We start from the raw sequence: 20,510 nt of genomic DNA on the forward strand, positions 1-20,510 counted from the left end.
CACTCCTCTGCTCCAGAGTCTTGGCTGGCTTCTCATTTCATTCAGAGAGCACGTTGAGTCCTTAGTGTGGCCTACAAAGCTTTGCATGATCTGTGCTTGACTCCCCCACTTGTTTGCTCTGTGTCAGCCATCCCGGTGTATGCAACTGTGCTTCTGCTCTGGGGCCTTTGCACTCGCCGTTCTCTGCTTGGGGTATCCTCTTAGCTCCTTCCACCCTCACTTCAGGTCTCTGCTCAAATATCATCTTTTCACTGAATACTTCTGCAACCACCTTGTATGAAACAGTAACCCTCATCCCTACCCTGGGGCACTCCCATCCTCCTTATCCCATTCTGGTTTTTCCTAAACACTTATCCACATCAGAAATACTAGATATTTACTTATTTTTGTGTTTGTTGTGTCTCTCCCTGGTGTCAGCTCCATGAGGACAGGGAATTGATCTGCTAGGTTCATTGTATCCCCATGGCTCAGAATAGTACCGGACACAGAGTGGGAGCTTGTTAGCATTTTTGACTGATCGAATGTCCTTCTCCCAGGGTTGGTGTATGTGGCCAGTCTGGAAAACATGAGGCTGTAGACAGATGCTGGGTATGACATCAGGCCAGTCTATTTTGAGCCCACCTGACCAAAGCAAGTGGATACAGACCCCTTCTTCTTTCTCTGCTAACCCTAGGAGTGGGAGTGTTCCCCATTGGAATTGGGGATCGGTATGATGAGGCCCAGCTGAGGATCTTGGCAGGCTCAGGGGCCAGCTCCAACTTGGTGAAGCTCCAGCGAATTGAAGACCTCTCCACCGTCCTGCTGGGCAATTCCTTCCTCCGCAAGCTGTGCTCTGGTGAGTATTGTAATACCTTTCTTAACCCCCTCAAAAACAGAACCAAAGATAGCAAAACCCATTCTAGAGACCAGAGGGTGCCCATGCACGAGATTTGACCTTGAATGAAGATTCTGATTAGACCAGGATCTTTAAGTTTCTGTTGATGGGAGGTTTGCGCTACAAACCTCCAAGGTGCTACCAGAAAGTTCTCTGTGCATAGTCCTCCTTCCATCCTAACCGTCCATCCAAACTTTAGCAGAGAAAGCCCAAGCTTATTTATGCAGAGGGATCTTGGGAAAAAGAAGTAGAAGACAGAAGCAGGAACCCCAACATCCTGCACATCATGGTCTTACCCCATGCCCAGTGCTCACCCTCAGCATGGGCATAAAGGGCTTTAGAAATATAGTAACATAGGATCTCATATCAAAGTACCACAGTTTAAGTTGATTTAAGGTTAGAAACTTTTTTTTTTTTTTTTTTTACCATATATGTGCTTTTTTAAAACCTGGTTTTATGTATTTTCCTAATGTAATTAGCTATGAGTCAAAACCTGCTGCAGAGGTATTGCCCTTTCCTGCTACATGATAGCTTTCCTGGTAGGCATCTCCAAGATCTCTTTCAAGTTTTCATGGCCTCCTTTCCTCCCCTCTTCCTGCACTGGGCACTGAGCTACATGTGAAAGAGGAAAAGGAGATATTGACTGTGAAAAGGCATCATGAACTGTAGTTCTTGCCATATTGTCAGTGTTGTTATCACCATAATCATTAATAACCACAAAGCATGCGGGAAGAAGCATGGGATGGCCATCTCTCAATCTAGGGTACCTGCATCCTCACTGCTAAGCGCACACAGATTCTTTTTGGAGTTAAGTCGACTCAAGGACTAGCCCAGGTAGCCCAAGCAGACGTTGTGTACAGCTTAGAATTTCTGGGTGACGATGGGGACTCAGACCTTATTCATGTCTGTTTCAGGGTTTGTTAGTGTCTGCATGGATGAGGATGGGAATGAGAAGAGGGTAAGTTCCTTTCTGTTGACCTTGAAAGAAAGATCAGAAATGTATATTTGGGGCCCTTGTGCCCCCTGGTTAACTTTGCCTCTTCTGGTCTTGGTCCATTTCTCCCTCTTACTGTTATATCCTGTTTTTTACTTTTTGGGAAGTGGGTTCCACCTGTAAATCTTGCCTTCTGCTTCCTGTGTCTGGCCATTTAGGCTCGTGTCCAAATCCTAGTCACTATATCCTCAGAGGGGGTCAGTTGCCTGGTGGATGGGCTTAGAGTTGGAGTGCCTCATCCTATTCCCTGCCTGAATCTGGTTCTTTCTTCCTCAGCCTGGGGACGTCTGGACCTTGCCAGATCAGTGCCACACGGTGACTTGCCTGCCAGATGGCCAGACCTTGCTGAAGAGTCATCGGGTCAACTGTGATCGAGGGCCGAGGCCTTCATGCCCCAACGGCCAGTCCCCTATGAAGGTGGAAGAGACCTGTGGCTGCCGCTGGACCTGCCCCTGTGAGTCCTTTGCTTCACCAGCCTGGACAGTTTAAAGGGGCAGCGCTTTTAGCTTGGCTGTGCACAAAGGTAGACCAGAAGCTGACCAGCCAGAGGCACCCTTTCCCTCCTCACCATATGCACCGTGCTACCCTCACCCATATTCCCGTCCTCTCCCATTCTCTGGATGGGCTTTCATTCCGTCTCAGGGATCACAGTTCTCTTCCTGTGTCCTTGGAAGGCACTTCCCCAGATTATGCATAAGCAAAAGGAACAGTTGGTTTTCTGAGCTCAGTGCTCAGCTTGGCTCTTGGCAAGTCAGCCTTTAGGAATCTAGGCAGTAGAATTATAGTGGTGGGAGAGATGCCCCCAGAAAGCTGCAATCACATCCATAGCTGTGTGTGGGTTGAGTGCAATGCTATATTGTCACAGTAGCCTGGTTTAAGAGGAGGACATAGTCAACTCCATCTCGTGCAAACCTGTGGAGAGCATTCATCCATGGGGGTGGGTTAGCCCTCTGTCTCACGGTTGGGAGAGATGACTGTTCATGATAATCCCTACTCAGCAGGGGATAGATCATAATTACGATGCTGAACAGAAACAACTTGTGGGATGAAATCAAAGCTGTAATTTACATTTCACTCTCCCTTTAGAATTTATTTAGTGGGATATAGTTTCTCTCTGGCCTCGATGAGAACTCGACTAGACCTCATGTCATTTCTGTTGATTCATAAAGAATTCTATGGTCACTTTAAGTCATAAGACAAAGTCTCAATTTGGTAATCAGACACCACTCCTGTCTAACAATCAAGACTTTGAACTTGAGTGAGAGTTAAAACACCTCCCTTATCCCAGTGAGGGCTGCCTGACCCTGGGAAAGGGGCGTGGTCAGCTTCTCTCCCAGCTTAGAACGTGGGGAGGGAGGAGCTGGAAGGGGGTTCAGGTTCCTGTATGACGGGGCTTCTGTGAGAGGGCTCTGCACTCTGGCCTGGCGGGTGGTTAAGGCAGCCACTTTTCCTGCCTGCTCCCTTGAGGTTTCTTAAGATGCTCCCTTGCTGCGTTTCTCTGATGTGCTGTGGAAGAAGTAGTCTATATCCTTTGAGTGGCTGCTGCTTCTCCCTGCCACGCTTCTGGGTTTTTTTTGCGTTCAACCCCTCACAGGTTCTCTTTATCTTTTGGGATCCTCCTTCTCCTATCGCAGGAGTTCTCTTAGACAGGGTCACTTTTAGAACAACCCTGGGCCATCATTACTTCTGTAGATCCTATATCTGACCCCAGGTTCATGCTCCTGGGCCCCCCCATTGGAGTGGAGCACACCTGCTTCCTGAAACAGCAGCACATCTCTCTCTTGCTGCCTGGCCACCTCTAGCCAATAGCCAGAGCCTCTTTCTTTTACGTTCCTCAGGCACATGTCAGACACTGGTCCAGTGTTCTCTGTGACTGTGAGGAACACAAACCCATCTCTTGGAGTGGCTTCCTGAGAGTCCTGCTCATTCAGCTTGGGTGTCCCATTTGTCCCTGGTGGGGCATGTGGGATGTGAGACTCACAATGTGGTAGCCGCTCTCTTCAAATCAATCTCTTCTTAGATCCAATCCCTCAGTACCCTTCTTGACTCTGTTTATACCTTTAAAATGAGTGAAAGTCTTCAGAAGTGATTCGATAGGAGACTAGATTTTGGCTATTTTTTTGAAAAACATTTTAAACTTTTTATTTTGAATAATTTAAGATATTAAAAAGTTACATAAATAATTCAAAGAATTCCTGTATACCTTCCAACAGACTGTAATATCTTATGTAATCACAATATAAGGATCAAAATTAGGAAACTGACATCCATAAAATGCTATTAACTTATCCAGTTTTTGCCAATTGTCCTAACATCCTTTTTTCAAATGTAGCATTCAACCCAGAATCGCACATTACATTTAGTTGCATGTCTCCTTAAATCTGCAACAATTCCTTAGTCTTTTTTTTTTTTTCTGTGGCCTTGACATTTTGAAGAGTTCTATCTGGTAATTTTGTAGAATGTTCCTCAATTTTGGTTAAATTCAGGCTATACATTTTGTCAAGAATACTCCAGAAGACATGCTGTGTCTTTTTTGATGTATCAGGAGGCGCATGATACCAGTTTCTCCCAGTACTGGTGATGTTCAGTTTGATCGCTTGGTTAAGGTGGTGTGTACCAGGTTTCTCCACAGTAAAGTTACTATTTTCCTCCTTGTATTTAATAATTATCGCATACTGAGATACTGTGACACTGTGGAAATATACTTTTACTCGCTCAGTTTAGCGTGCATTGATGGTTCTTGCCTGAGACAGTTTTTACTGTGGTGTTTGCCAGATAGTGATTTCGATTTCTGTCATTCCCTCCCCACTTACTAGTTGGAATTCCACTGAAAGGAAGAGTTTTTCCTGCTCTGTCATTTATTAATTCAATTATTTGTATCAATATGGACTCATGGGTTCTTTTTTTTCTATGGGGTGTAATGAATTACCAGCATTATTTATTTTCTTGTTCAAATGGTCCCAGATTTGGCCACTGAGAGGCCTTCCGACTTGACTCTTGTGTCCTTTTGACATGTCTTATTCCTTCCTTTCTCAGACAGCGAGAAGCCTGGCTCCCATTATCCACAATATGTTTATATATTGGCTTAATCCCAGAGTACACCTTCTATTTTCCAGTGACCACACCGTTGTATATTCCCACCAACAATGCACAAGTGTTCTGATTTTTCTACATCTTTGTCAACACTTGTTATTTGCCGGGGTCCCGCCCCGGCGGAGTCCAGGTTCCTGAGGGATGGACGGCGTCGGCGCGATGAGTGAGGGGGAAATAAAGGGGACGTGAGACTTGGGTTGGTGTTAGCAAGTCCGACTTTACTGTGCACAAGTGTCATTTATATATTTTTCAGGATTAGTGCAGAAATAGTTCTACAAATATTCTCAGAGAGATAAGGAAGTAAAAAACGAGCACAAGAATATTTATTAGCATTCTATTCTATAGAGCATAAGGTTAATGGTAGTCTTCTCCGCAATTAACTAGTGTTTGTTGTCTCTAAGCTAAAGGAGATAGGTACCTAGGCGTCTGTTGTAATTCATGGTAAAGTTAAATCAAAGAGAGAAGGTCCAGGCCTCCGGACAGGACAGCAGTTCGTCTGGTTACATCCTGGTGGAGCCATCTCTGCCTCCCTCAATCATTTACGCCATTAGTGTAGATGGTTAATGGGAACAAAAGGCAACTCCAGGGTGTCTTATCCCCAGGGCTATCTGCATTCTCAGCGGGCAGTTAAACATCTTTACTTTTTCGTGCCCTTTAGGGGCTGGAAGCATTCCTTTGTCTTTTTGATTGTGGAGCTAACAGTCCCTTAAGCACACTGCCAGAGAAAGTATCACTTTGTTAGTAAAGCAAAGGGCTGAAAAACTAAGCTAAACTATATATCTTCAAGAATAAAAGACAGAAATAAGTATACACGTAACCTTGATAGAAAGCATGCATATAATTCAGAAAATATCAGGGGTGTCGGCCCGCCATTCTTCACCGAGGGGCATTCTTGCGCCCCTCGGCCCTTCTACTCATCAATTATTCATTATTTATTGCTTTTAGGAGAAAACCTCTATAACATTTTAACAGAAAGCAGAAGGTCAAGAATAATATGTAGATACTTCTTGATCATCCAATTAACCAGCAAACTTAGAAGGACGATGCATATATATATTTAGACAAAGAACTGGAGGGAGAAGGAAACATTAACCAGACAGAGGCCATAAACCTGATTCGACATCTTATCTGGGCAGGATTCCTTTCTGATTGTCTCAAATGGGACTGTGTGCTCCTCCAATAATTAACTGAAAAATATCTTGAAAGTTACCTGCAGGTGGTCACATTCTCTTAAGATATCTAATTTTCCCAGGAGGTAGTGCCTCCCAAGCAGCCACCCAAAGGAGTGAAAACTGGAGGTTAAGAAAGGAAAAGGAATGAAGGGCAATTAGAAGCAGCACAGGTTTCAGAACTATGTGAGGGGCTGGCCGGTTATTCTTCACCAAGGGGTGACCCTGCACCCCTCGGCGTTAATCGGCTGGACCCTGTCAAACAGCCGATCAAATGATGTAGCCACGGCTCCCAGCAGTTATTTTCTGTTTGTTTCCTTCTTTTTTTAAAAAAAGATTGGCACATGAGCTAACATCTGTTGCCAATTTTCTTTTTTTTTGTTTTTTTTCCTTTTTCTCCCCAAAGCACCCCCTCCCCCCTGCCCCCCTGGTACATAGTTGTATATTGTAGTTGTGAGAGCCTCTGGTTGTGCTATGTGGGATGCCGCCTCAGCGTGGCCTGATGAGCGGTGCCATGTCTACACCCAGGATTCGAACTGGTGAAACCCTGGGCCACGGAAGCGGAGTGGGCGAACTTAACCACTCAGCCTCCAGGCTGACCCCTGTTTGTTTTTTCATAATGGTGATCCTAACAAATGTGAAGTGAAGAACCCCCTCAAGACAATTTACAGTGAAGGGTTTAGCAGAAGCTTTTGCAGACCTCAACAAGCTCCTTAAAAAGCTTGAAAACATGGACCCCGATGCTGAAAGGTTTTCATTAATAGAGAGGAACATTCATGGTGCATTATCTGCTTACAGGCAAGATATGATGAAAAAAAGGAACAAAGCAAGCAAATCACCATGGACATATTTCTGAAAAGAGTGACACCTCCTCAGGAAGAGGCTCAGGCAGGTCCTTGAGGAGGTGTTCCAGAAGAAAGCATTGTCATCATAGGAGTGACAGCTCAGTGTGTTATTGCCCCTGAAGAAGTTTCAGTGGGACAATGTGGAGGTGAAGACAGTGATATTGATGATCCTGACCCTGTGTAGGCCTAGGCTAATGAGTGTGTTTGTGTCTTAGTTTTTAACAAAAAAGTTTAAAAAGTAAACAAAAATTTAAAATAGAAAAAAGCTTATGGAATAAGGGTGTAAAGAAAGAAAATATTTTTGTACAGCTGTACAATGTATTTGTGTTTTAAGTTGTGTTATTGCAAGAGTCCAAAACTTAAAAAAATTAAAAAGCAAAAAAGTTACAGTAAGCTAACGTTAATTTATTATTGAATAAAGAAAAATATTTTTAAAAATAACTTTAGCCTCAGTGAGTAGAGTTTGTGAGGTCTGCAGTCGTGTGCAGTAATGTCCCAGGCCTTCGCATGCGCTCACCACTCCCTCACTGACTCACCCAGAGCAACTTCCAGCCCTGCATGCTCCATTTATGGTCAGTGCCCTATACGCGTGTACCATTTTGTATCTTTTATACCATATTTTTATTGTACCTTTTCCATGTTTAGGTACACAAATGTTTCCCATTATGTTACAGTTGCCTACAGTATTCAGTACAGTAACATACGGTACAGGTTTGTAGCCTAGGAACAATAAACTATAACATATAGCCTAGGCGTGTAATAGGCTGTATCATCTAGGTTTGCGTAAGTACACCTTGTGATGTTTACACACTGACAAAATTGCCTAATTACGCGTTTCTCAGAATGTATCCCCATCATTAAGCGATGCATGACTGTGTAAGATCATGTCATCTGTGAACAGAGATAACTTTACTCCTTCCTTTCCAGTTTGTATGTCTTTTATTTCTTCTTCTTGCCTAATTGCTCTGGCCAGAACTTTCAGTCCTATGTTCAATAGAAGTGGCAAGAGAGGGTATCCTTCCCTTATTTCTAATCTCAGAGGGAAAGCTTTCAGTTTTCCACCACCAAGTATAATGTTAGCTGTGAGCTTTTCATATATGACCTTTATTATGTTGAGATAATTTCCTTCTACTCCTAGTTTATTGAGAGTTTTTATCATGAAAGAGTGTTGAATTTTGTCAAATGCTTATTCTGCATCTATTGAGATAATTGTGTGAGTTTATCCTTTGTTCTGTTAAGTGGTGTATCACACTGATTGATTTTCATATGTTGAACCATCCTTGCATCCCAGGGATAAATCCCATTTCATCATGGTGCATGATCCTTTTGACGTGCTGCTGAATTTGGTTTGCTAGTATTTTGTTGAGGTTTTTTGTATCTATATTCATCACGATGTTGGCTTATAGTTTTCTTTTCTTGGTCTTCCTTTGGCCTTGGCATAAGGGTGATGCAGACCTCATAAAATAAGTTTGGAAGTGATCCCTCCTCTTTAATTTTTTGGAAAAGTTTGAGAAGATTGGCATTAATTCTTTTTTAAATGGCCCTGGACTTTTGTTTGTTGGGAGACTTTTGATTACTAATTCAGTCCTCTTACTTATAATCCAATTTGTTGGCATATAATTCATAGTAGTCTCTTATGGTCATTTGCATTTCTGTGGCATCAGTTGCAATGTCTCCTCTGTCATTTCTGATTTTATTTATTTGCATCTTCTCTCTTTTTTTTTAAGTTAGTCTAGCTAAATGTTTGTCAATTTTGTTGATCTTTAAAAAAACCAACTCTTACTTGTGTTGATTTATATTTTTTAGTCTCTATTTTGCTGATTTCTACTCTGATCTTTATTTCCTTCCTTCTGCTAACTTTGAACTTAGTTTGTTCTTCTCTTTCTAATTCCTTGAAGTGTAAAGTTACATTGTTAATTTGAGATCTTCTGTCTTTTTTAATGTAAGTGTTTATTGCTGTGAACTTCTCTCAGTACTACTTTTGCTGCATCTCATAAGCTTTGGTGTGTTGTGTTTTTGTTTTCACTTGTCTCAATACATTTTCTAATTTTCCTTTTGATTTCTTCTCAACCCATTGGTTGTTTAAGAGTGTGTTGTTTAATTTCCACGGATTTGTAAATTTTCCTGTTTTCCTTCTGCTACTGAATTCTAGTTTCATTCCATTGTGGCCTGAAAAGATACTTGGTATGATATCAATAGTCGTGAATTTGTTAAGACTTGTATTGTGACCTAACGTGATCTTTCCTGAAGATTATTTCACGTGCACTTGAGAAGAATGTGTACTTTGCTGCTGTTGGGTGGAGTGTTATGTGTATGTCTGTTAGGTCCATTTGGTTATAGTGTTGCTCACGTCCTCTGTTTCCTTAATTGTTCTCTATCTGAAAGTTTTATCATTATTGACAGTGGGCTATTGAAATCTCCTACTGTTATGTCACTGTTTATTTTTCCTTTAAGTTCTGTCAATGTTTGCTTCGCATATGTGGGTGCTCTGATCTTAGGTGCACGTATAATTGTTATATCTTCCAGGTGAATTGACTCTTTTCTAATTATGTAGTGTCCTTCTTTGTCTCTTGTGACTGCTTTAGACTTAAAGCCTATCTTGTCTATTGTAAGTATGGCCATCCCTGATCTATTTTGGTTACCATTTGCATGGAGTATCTTTCCTATCCTTTCGCTTTTAGCCTATGGGTGTCCTTCAATCTAAAGTGGATCTTTTGTGGACAGCATATAGTTGGATCTTGCTTTTTCTTTTTTTAATCCATTCAGCCACTCTGTCTTTTGATTGAGAATTTAATCCATTTATGTTTGAAGTAATTACTTATAGAGAAGGTCTTGCTATTGCCTTTTTGTTAGTTGCTTTCTGTCTGTCTTGTAGCTTTTTTGTTCCTCTTTTCTTCTTTTGCAGTTTCCTTGACGTTTTTTGTAGTGACGTGCTTTGATTTCTTTCTCATTTTCTTTTGTGTACCATCTATAGGTATTTTCTTTTCATTACGATGGAGCTTATATAAAAAAATCTTATAGTTACAACAATCTATTTTAAGCTGATAACAACAACTTTGGTCACATACAAAAACTCTAGTCTTACTTCTCCTCCCACACTTTGTTATCAGTCACAAATAACATCTTTTTATATTTTCATCCATGAATATATTTTTATAGTTATTTTGTATACTTTTGTCTTTAAGTTGCATGCCAGAATTAAAAGTGCTTTATGCACCACCATTACAGTAGTACAGTATTCCGTATTTGTCTATATATTTACCTTTACCAGCAAGCTTTATATTTTCATATACTTTTGTGTTGCTGTCTAGCATTCTTTCATTTTAATTTGAAGGACTCCTTTTAATATTTCTTGTAAGATGGATTTAGTGATGATGAACTCCCTCAGCTTTTGTTTATCTGGGAATGTTTTTATTTCTCCTTCATTTTTGAAGGGCAGTTTTGCTGGATATAGTATTCTTGGGTGGCAGGTTTTTTCCTTGTGGCACTTTAAATGTATCATCCCACTCCCTTCTGACCTGCAAGGTGTCTTCTGAGAAATCTGCTCATAATCTTGTGGGGGCTCTTTTGTGTGCGAAGAGTTGCTTTTCTCTTGCTGTTTTCAAAGTCTCTCTCTGTGTTTGACATTTGACAATTTGTTTATAATATGTCTCAGTGTGGATTTCTTTGAATTCATCCTAGTTGGAATCTTTTGGTCTTCTTGAATCTGGACGTCCATTTCCTTCCCTAGATTTGGGACATTTTTGGATGTTATTTCTTTTCTGTTGGATTTTAATCCTTATTCTTCATTTTTTATATGGAGATATTAGCCTATTGTCTGTGATATATGTGTTACAAATATTTTCTCCCATTTTTGTCACTTGTCTTGACTTTGTTGATGATGATTCTTTTGCCATACAATTTTTTATTTTTATGTAGTCAATATTTTATCGATCTTTTCTTTTATTGTCTCTGGAATTTGAGTTATAGATAGAAAACCTTTCCTTACTGTGAGGTTAAAGAGGAATTCACCCATATTTTCTTCTAGTACATGCATAGTTTCATTTTTCCATTTAAATTCTTGGTCCATTTGGAGTTTGTTCTTGTGTATGGTGTGAAGTATGGATCTAATTTCATCTTTTCCAAATAGCTACCCAGTTGTCCTAGCACCGTTTATTGATATATCCATCTTTTCCCTGGTGATCTGAGATGACACGTTCATCATGTACTAAATTTCTGTGTGTGGGTTTATTTTGGGACTTTTTATTTGCTTCCTCTGGTTGTGAGCTGTTCATGTACCAGTGCCATGCTGTCTTAATCACAGAAGCTCAATAGTATGTTTCAATGTGTAGTAGGACTAGTACCTCACATAGTTTTCTTGTATAGCGTGTCCTGGCTATTCTTTCATGTTTGTTTTTTTCACATGACCTTTAATATCAACTTGTTTAGCTCCATAAAAAGTTTGTTGGTATTTTTATTGAGATTACGTTAAACTTATACTTTAACTTGGAGAGAACTGACACCTTTATGATGTTGAATCGTCCTATCCATGAACAGAGGGCATCTTTCCACTTATTCAAGTTGACTTTGCTGTCTTTTAGGAGTGTTTTAAAGTTTTCTCATGTAGGATTTGCACATTCTTTGTTAAGTTTATTCCAAATATTTAAATTTATTTGTTGCTACTTAAAATTATTTTCTTCTTCATTATGTTATTTAACTAGTTATTGTTTGCATATATGAAGGGTATTGATTTCATATCCTACTGTCTGAATTTTTTAATTATCGAGTTTGTTTTATCATGGATTCTCTATGGTTTTCCAGGTGGAGTGTTGTAACATCTGCAAACAGAATTGTTTTACTTCTTCTTTATCAGTGTTGTGTCTGCAATTAATTTTTCTTCTCTGATGCATTGACAAATTTTTTAGTACAATATTGAATAGTAGTAGAGATTGTAGATATCCTTGCCTGTTTCTGATTTTAGTGGAAATGTCTCTAATATTTCCCCACTAAGATACTCACTTTAGGGCTAAGTGTACACACACATGTGTGTGCTCACACACACACAAACACACACAGAGTCATATATTTTGTTATATGTTAAGAAAGTATCCCTCAGTTCTCATTTTCTTGAGTGTTTTTATCAGGAGTGATTGTGGAATTTTGTTGAAGGCTTTTTCAGCATCTGTGGAGCTAATCATATGATTTTTTTCCCTTAGGTATATTAATACAGTATAGTATTTGAAGGAATTTCCTAATGTTGATCACACTTGGTTTAGTATATTATTTTCTTAATGTGGTGTTGGAAACTGGTAATATTTTATTTAGTACATTGGCTTTGATATTCATAAACAATATTGTGTGTAATCTTAAAATTACTTATTTTTAAAAGCTTGTGGTAAAATATACATAATGAAATTTACGGTTTTAACCATTTTCAGTGTATAGTTCAGTGGTATTAAGTACATTCACATCGTTGTGCAGCCATCACCACCATCCATCTCCAGAATTTTTTCATCTTTCAATACTGAAAGTCTGTACCCGTTAAACAATAACTCCTCTTTCCCTCTCTGTCCAGCCCCTGGCCACCACCATTCTACTTTCTGTCTCTATGAATTTGATGACTCTAAGTACCTCATGTAAGTCATACAGTGTTTTTCCTATTTTGACTAGCTTATTGCACTTAGCATAATCTTTTCGAGGTTCATCCATGTTGTCTTCTTTTGTGTTTAGTTGATTTTTTTTGTAGTGAAATGTTTTAATTCCTTTCTCATTTCTTTTGTGTGTGTTCTATAGCTATTTTCATTGTGGTTATCATGGGGATTACATTTAACATCCTACAGTTATAACACTCTGCTTTGAATTTATACCAGCTTAACTTCAATAACATACAAAAACTCTGCTCCTATATAGCTTCATCCCCACCCTCCTTCAATTATTGATATCACAGAATTGCATATTTATATGTTACGTATCCAAAAACATAGACTAATAATTATTTTTTAATGAGTTAGTCTCTTAAATCACATAGAAAACAAAAACTGGAGTTACAAACTAAAATTACAATAATCTCCAGAATTTCATTTTCATTTCTTTTTATGTTTTCTCTCTCTTTATTGATATTTTCATTTTGTTCCTCTGTCATTTACTCAACTCTGTCCACTTCCTCTTAGCTCTTTGAGCATCTTTGGGGCAGTTGTTTTAAAGTCTTTGTCTGGTAAGTCTACCATCTGGTCCCTCTCAGGGACAGTTTCTGTTGATTTATTGCATCAGACAGATTCTGCTACTGCAGTTGTTGTCTGGGTGGGGAAACACATTCCTGGTGCTTCCTACCTGTAGTTTTTTTTTTTTCCTAGTAGTATCTTTACCTGGTTTAGTTAGCAATGTTGTGACTTGTTTCATAAAAAGCCTTAAGAAGTTTCTGCTCATTTTCAATTATCTGTAACAATTTATAGAGCATTGTGACTATCAAGTCTTTGAAAGTTTAGTAAACTTTTCTTGTGAAAACGTTTGGATCTAGAGGGATTTTACTTTATTTATTTTTGTCTTATTTACTTTTTGTGGAGATAGTAGTTCCTTGCTAGTTTTTTCTAATATTTCATGGAAATTTGTTTACTTAAGATTTTTATCTCTAATGAAGTCAATTTTGGTACAGTAGTTGCCCTTTATCCATGCGTTAGCTTTCTGCAGTTTCAGTTACCCTCAGTCAACTATGATCTGAAAGAATTAAATGGAAAATTCCAGAAATAAACAATTCATACGTTTTAATTTGAATACTGTTCTGAATAGCATGATGAAATCTCACACTGTCCCATGTCCTGCCTGGGACATCAACCATCCCTTTGTTCAACAGATCCACAATGTACATGCAACCCGCCCATTAATCACTTAGTAGCCACCTCAGTTATCAGATCAACTGTCACAGCATCGCAGCGCTTGTGTTCAAGTCACCCTTATTCTACTTAATAACTGCCCCAAAGCTCAAGAGTAGTGATGCTGGCAATTCAGATACACCAAAGAGAAGCTATTGTTGTTAATCTCTTACTGTGCCTAATTTATAAATTACTTTATCGTAAGTATGTATGTATGTGGAAAAACATAGTATAAAAGAATTGGGTACTATCTGTCATATCAGGAGTCCACTGGGGATTTTGGAACATATTCTCTGTGGATGGAGGGACTATTGTAATCTGTATTTCCCTAAAAATTTATCCATTTCATCTAGATTTTTGAGTTGCTTGCGTAGAGGTCTGGAAAGTACTCTTTTATAATATATTTTTAAGAATTTTCTTTTAATAATTATTTTATTTTGTGATTTCTTATTTTGTGTATTTGTTCATTCTTTTTTCTTGCTCAAGGTAACTCATTGTTTGTCGTTGTGAATGTTTTTAACAGTCAAGTTTTCAATTTATTATGTCTATTTCCTATCCTCTAACTCATTAATTTATGCTTTTATGTTTTTTATTTTATTTCCTTTCTAGAATTTTCTTTTAGTTTATTATTTTTGTGGTTTTCTGTTTTTGAGAACTTGGAATTTTTTTTATTTTTTTTATTGATGTGTTTACTGCTATGAATTTTTCTATGATCACTTTAATTGAATCCCAATGAGTCTGATATGTAGTGTTTTCATTATCATTACTTTTTTTTTTTTTTGATGAGAAATATTGGCTCTGAGCTAACATCTGTTGCCGATCTTCCTCATTTTGCTTGAGGAAGATTATCTCTGAGTTAGCATCTGTGCCAGTCTTCTTCTGTTTTGTATGTGGGACACCATCACAGCATGGCTTGATGAGCGGTGTGTAGGTCTGCACCTGGGATCTGAACACTTGAACCCCAGTCTGCTAAAGAGAAGCATGTAAATTTAACCACTACACCACCAGGCTGGCACCAGCATTATTATTACTTTTAAAAAAAATTCTGTAATTTCAGTTTGTATTGCCCCTTTCATCCAAGATTTATATAATAGAATTTAAAATTTCCAAATGTAATGGTTTTTGATGCTTTTAAATTTTAAAATAATTTCTAGTTTTACTGCACTGTGATCAAGTGTTGTTTGTAATAGTTCTACTTTAGGTATGTTACTGTTATTTTCTTTGTGACCTAATATATGATCAATTTTTGTGAAGGTGTATTTTCTATTATCAGGGTGTAGAGTTTGATATATGCATCCATCCATACATATATACACACATAGGTGGCTTATTAACAACAGAAATTTTTTCTCACAGTCCCGTAAGGGTGCTAATCCCATTCATGGGGACTCCACCTTCATGGCCTAATTAACTCCAAAAGGCCCTACCTCCTAAAACCATCACATTGTGGGTTGAGATTTCAGCATAAATTTTGGGGTGACACAAGCATTCAGTCCATAATAATCCATAAGATACACCTTTTCAAATTTTGTTTCTTAGGTCTTCTATATCTTTACTTTTTTTTGCCCACTTCATCTGTCTTATACTGAGAGTGGTATGTAAAAGTCTCCTTTTATTAGTTTGTCTATCAATGTCTCTTTGCATCTCCTGTAGTTTTTGCTTCATAAGGATGGTTGCAATGCATAGATATTCACAACTGTTATGTCTTCATTGTGAATTCTGGCATTCACAAATGCTGTCATTAGTCATGTTTCAACTTTTTTTGGCTAGAATTCTCCTTTGTCTGATATCAGAATCTCTATTCCTAGTTGCTGATTGCCTGGTATCCTTTGTCCATCCCTTTTCTTTAGCTGTTCTGAATTTTACGTATGTCCTTTGTATGCGCGGAGTTGGATCTTGATTTTGAGCCAAATTGAAAATCTTTTTCTTTTGATGGACAAGTTAAGCATATTTTCATTTATTGCCAATTATATTTAGTCTTACTCTGTTATATTTTATAAATATGTTTGTTATGTTATATTTTATTTTATTACTCTCTCTACATGGTGTGTATTCTTTGTCTTTTAATTTTTCCTTTTTTTGGTGTTTAGGAAGGCTTATATTTTTGTTCTAGTCTCTACCTTTGTACTTTTACCTCTTTTAATGATCCCAGTCCCTTGTTTTCTTATTTAATCATTCATTAACAGGTTTGTTAACTTTTAATAGCATCCGTTAACTTCTACCTGTTGCTTATACGTCATCAATGAGATTATTCTGCTTGCAGCATTCTCTCTCCCTCTCCTCCCATTTTTTAGTTGCATTATTTCTACTTTGTTACAGCACGTAACATTTGCACATTAGTCTTCCACTCTTCCTTTGCTTTAGTTTTAAATCTGTGATGACATAAATAAAATCTTCCGTTGTTTTGATAACATGTCTTAGTCATCTTTCAGTTGGAGGAACCTTGTCTTCTAGTAGATTTCTCAAGAAGGGCTTATGGGTTCAGATTGCCAAAAGTTTTTGTCCGTTTAAAACTCTTTTTCTATAGACTTGATACTGGAAGAACACCTTGGCTGGTTATAAAATTCTTTTTTTTCCTTTTCTTTTTATTTTTTGCTGAGGAAGATTCTCCCTGAGCTAACATCTGTACCACTCTTCCTCTATTTTGTATGTGGGTTGCCACCACAGCATGGCTGCCAACGAGAGGTGTAGGTCCTCACCCGGGAACTGAACTGGAGGATACCAAACTTAACAACTAGGCTACAGGACCACCCACTTTAAAATTCTTGATTCGCACTTTATTTCATTGAGTTTTTGGAAAATGCTACTTCATTGTTGCTTTGCTTTATATATTGTTTTTGAGAATTCTGATACAATCTAATTATTTGCCTTTGTAAGTTATTTGATTTTTTTGTATGGCGATTTAGAGAATTTTTTCTTTATCCTTGAAATCTAACAATTTTACCATAATATGTCTCAGAGTTGACTGTTCTCGGTTAATTTTTCCGGACATCTGGCATGTGCTTTCAATATGTAGATTTAGTTCTTTGATTTCAAGAAACTTTTCATGGATTGTAGCCTTTAAATATTAGTTCTGTTCCGTTGTTTTGTTTTTGTTTTTCAAGGACTCTGTTTTTGATTTTTTTTTTGTCTGTGTTACATTTTCATTACTTTCTTTCTGGCTCTTTTACTCCTGTCATTAACTCATTCTCATTCTCTTTGTTGTTTCTTGCTTTTCTTCAATTATGCCTCACTAAATTTCTTTTTTGGTCTCTTCTCCCTTGGGCCCTTATAATTTAGTCTTTATTTCTGAGATGATTTTGCCTTTTGCTTCCATTTTTTTCTCTGAGTTCAAGCAGCTCAATTTTTATTGATTCTTATTTTTGTATATTTCTTAGTTTTAAAAATTCTCATTCAAGGCGGTTTTCATTTTTGCAAATGTTTGAGTATATTTAAGTTAGCTCGAGTGCTGTCTTACAGGTTTCTTCTGTTTCATGGTTTGTTTGTTTTGGTGGAATTTTCTTAGCTGAGGAGTATTGATTCTCATTTTCTGATTTTTTGAAGTAACTTTATATAGACTTTCTTAATTTTCTTCTGTTCATTTTATGTACTTGAGGTTTTACAAGATTTCTGGTTCACTGACGTGCTCTTCTGTCAGTGTAGAAAAATTGTTTCCTTAGTGATGTGTGTGTGTGCGTGCACACATGTGCTGAGGGGTTGTGTGTCCTCTGACTTTTAGTCCTTTTTCTTCCTAGAATTCCCCTTTTGCTTCTTTTTTTTTTTTTTATTAATGTTATGATGGATTACAAGCTTGTGAAATTTCAGTTGTACATTTTTGTTAGTCATGTTGTGGGTACACCACTTCCCCCTCCGTACCCTCCCCCCACCCCCCCTTTTCCCTGGTAACCACCAATCAGATCTCCTTCTCAATATACTAATTTCCACCTATGAGTGGAGTCATATAGAGTTCGTCTTTCTCTGACTGACTTATTTCGCTTAACATAATGCCCTCGAGGTCCATCCACATTGTTGTGAATGGGCCAATTTCGTCTTTTTTTATGGCTGAGTAGTATTCCATTGTGTATATATACCACATCTTCTTTATCCAATCATCAGTTTCTGGGCATGTAGGCTGGTTCCACGTCTTGGCTATTGTAAATAATGCTGCGATGAACATAGGGGTGCAACGGACTCTTGAGATATCTGATATCAGGTTCTTAGGATAGATACCCAGTAATGGGATGGCTGGGTCATAGGGTATTTCTATTTTTAACTTTTTGAGAAATCTCCATACTGTTTTCCATAGTGGCTGTACCAGTTTGCATTCCCACCAACAGTGTACGAGGGTTCCTCTTTCTCCACAACCTCTCCAACATTTGTCGTTCTTGGTTTTGGATGTTTTTGCCAATCTAACGGGGGTAAGGTGATATCTTAGTGTAGTTTTGATTTGCATTTCCCTGATGATTAGCGATGATGAACATCTTTTCATGTGTCTATTGGCCATATTCATATCTTCTTTTGAGAAATGTCTGTTCATGTCCTCTGCCCATTTTTTGATCGGGTTGTTTGTTTTTTTGTTGTTAAGCAGTGTGAGTTCTTTGTATATTATGGAGATTAACCCTTTGTCGGATAAGTGGCTTGTAAATATTTTTTCCCAATTAGTGAGCTGTTTTTTTGTTTCAATTCTGTTTTCCCTTGCCTTGAAGAAGCTCTTTAGTCTGATGAAGTCCCATTTGTTTATTCTTTCTATTGTTTCCCTCAACTGAGGAGTTACAGTGTCCGAAAAGATTCTTTTGAAACTGATGTCAAAGAGTGTACTGCCTATATTCTCTTCCAAAAGACTTATTGTCTCAGGCCTAATCTTTAGGTCTTTGATCCATTTTGAGTTTATTTTGGTGTGTGGTGAAAAAGAATGGTCGATTTTCAATCTTTTGCATGTGGCTGTCCAGTTTTCCCAGCACCATTTGTTGAAGAGACTTTCTTTTCTCCATTGTAGGCCCTGTGCTCCTTTGTCGAAGATTAGCTGTCCATAGATGTGTAGTTTTATCTCTGGGCTTTCAATTCTGTTCCATTGATCTGTGGACCTGTTTTTGTACCAGTACCATGCTGTTTTGATCACTGTAGCTTTGTAGTATGTTTTGAAATCGGGGATTGTGATTCCGCCGGCTTTGTTTTTCTTGCTCAAGATTGCTTTAGCAATTCGTGGTCTTTTGTTCCCCCATATGAATTTTAGGATTGTTTGTTCAATTTCTGTGAAGAATGTTCTTGGGATTCTGATTGGGATAGCATTGAATCTGTATATTGCTTTAGGTAGTATGGACATTTTAACTATGTTTATTCTTCCAATCCATGTGCAAGGAATGTTTTTCCATCTCTTTATGTCATCGCCTATTTCTTTCAAGAAAGTCTTGTAGTTTTCATTGTATAGATCCTTCACTTCCTTGGTTAAGTTTATCCCAAGGTATTTTATTCTTTTTGTTGCGATTGTGAATGGGATAGAGTTCTTGAGTTCTTTTTCTGTTAGTTTATTGTTAGTGTATAGAAATGCTACTGATTTATGCACGTTAATTTTATACCCTGCTACTTTGCTGTAGTTGTTGATTATTTCTAATAGTTTTTCTGTGGATTCTTTGGGGTTTTCTATGTATAAGATCATGTCGTCTGCAAACAGCGCGAGTTTTACTTCTTCGTTACCTATTTGGATTCCTTTTATTTTTTTTTCCTGCCGAATTGCTCTGGCCAGCACCTCCAGTACTATGTTGAATAGGAGTGGTGAAAGTGGGCACCCTTGTCTTGTTCCTGTCCTCAGAGGGATGGCTTTCAGCTTTTGTCCATTGAGTATGATGTTGGCTGTGGGTCTATCATATATGGCCTTTATTATGTTGAGGTACTTTCCTTCTATACCCATTTTACTGAGGGTTTTTATCATAAATGGGTGTTGGATCTTGTCGAATGCTTTCTCTGCGTCTATTGAGATGATCATGTGGTTTTTGTTTTTCATTTTGTTGATGTAGTGTATCACGTTGATTGACTTGCGGATGTTGAACCATCCCTGTGTCCCTGGTATAAATCCCACTTGATCATGGTGTATAATCTTTTTGATGTATTGCTGTAATCGGTTTGCCAAAATTTTGTTGAGGATTTTTGCATCTATGTTCATCAGTGATATCGGCCTGTAGTTCTCCTTCTTTGTGTTGTCCTTGTCAGGTTTGGGGATCAGAGTGATGTTGGCTTCATAGAATGTGTTAGGGAGTTCTCCATCTTTCTCAATTTTCTGGAACAGTTTGAGGAGAATAGGTATTAAGTCTTCTTTGAATGTTTGGTAGAATTCTCCAGAGAAGCCGTCTGGTCCTGGACTCTTGTTTTTGGGGAGGTTTTTGATTACCGTTTCTATTTCCTTACTTGTGATTGGTCTATTCAGATTCTCCATTTCTTCCTGATTCAGTTTGGGGAGATTGTAGGAGTCTAGGAATTTGTCCATTTCTTCCAAGTTGTTCAATTTGTTGGCATATAGTTTTTCATAGTATTCTCTTATGATCTCTTGTATTTCATTGGTATCTGTTGTGATTTCTCCTCTGTCATTCCTGATTTTATTAATTTGCGCTTTCTCTCTTCTTTTCTTGGTGAGTCTGGCTAGGGGTTTGTCAATTTTGTTAATTCTTTCGAAGAACCAACTCTTTGTTTCATTGATCCTTTCTATTGTCTTTT

At 38.1% G+C, this 20,510-nt stretch overlaps 1 protein-coding gene across 1 annotated transcript in view; it reads left to right on the plus strand.

Moving 5' to 3' along the window:
• Positions 1-20,510, plus strand: part of VWF (von Willebrand factor) — a 159,186-nt gene that overhangs the window by 96,206 nt on the left and 42,470 nt on the right. The window contains exons 32-34 of the mRNA XM_046661799.1: positions 674-835; positions 1,789-1,832; positions 2,145-2,322. Coding sequence (XP_046517755.1) covers positions 674-835; positions 1,789-1,832; positions 2,145-2,322 — 384 coding nt within the window. The remainder of the gene's footprint in view (positions 1-673; positions 836-1,788; positions 1,833-2,144; positions 2,323-20,510) is intronic.

This window comes from Equus quagga, chromosome 1 (genome assembly GCF_021613505.1).
Source record: "Equus quagga isolate Etosha38 chromosome 1, UCLA_HA_Equagga_1.0, whole genome shotgun sequence".
Classification (NCBI taxonomy): domain Eukaryota; kingdom Metazoa; phylum Chordata; class Mammalia; order Perissodactyla; family Equidae; genus Equus; species Equus quagga.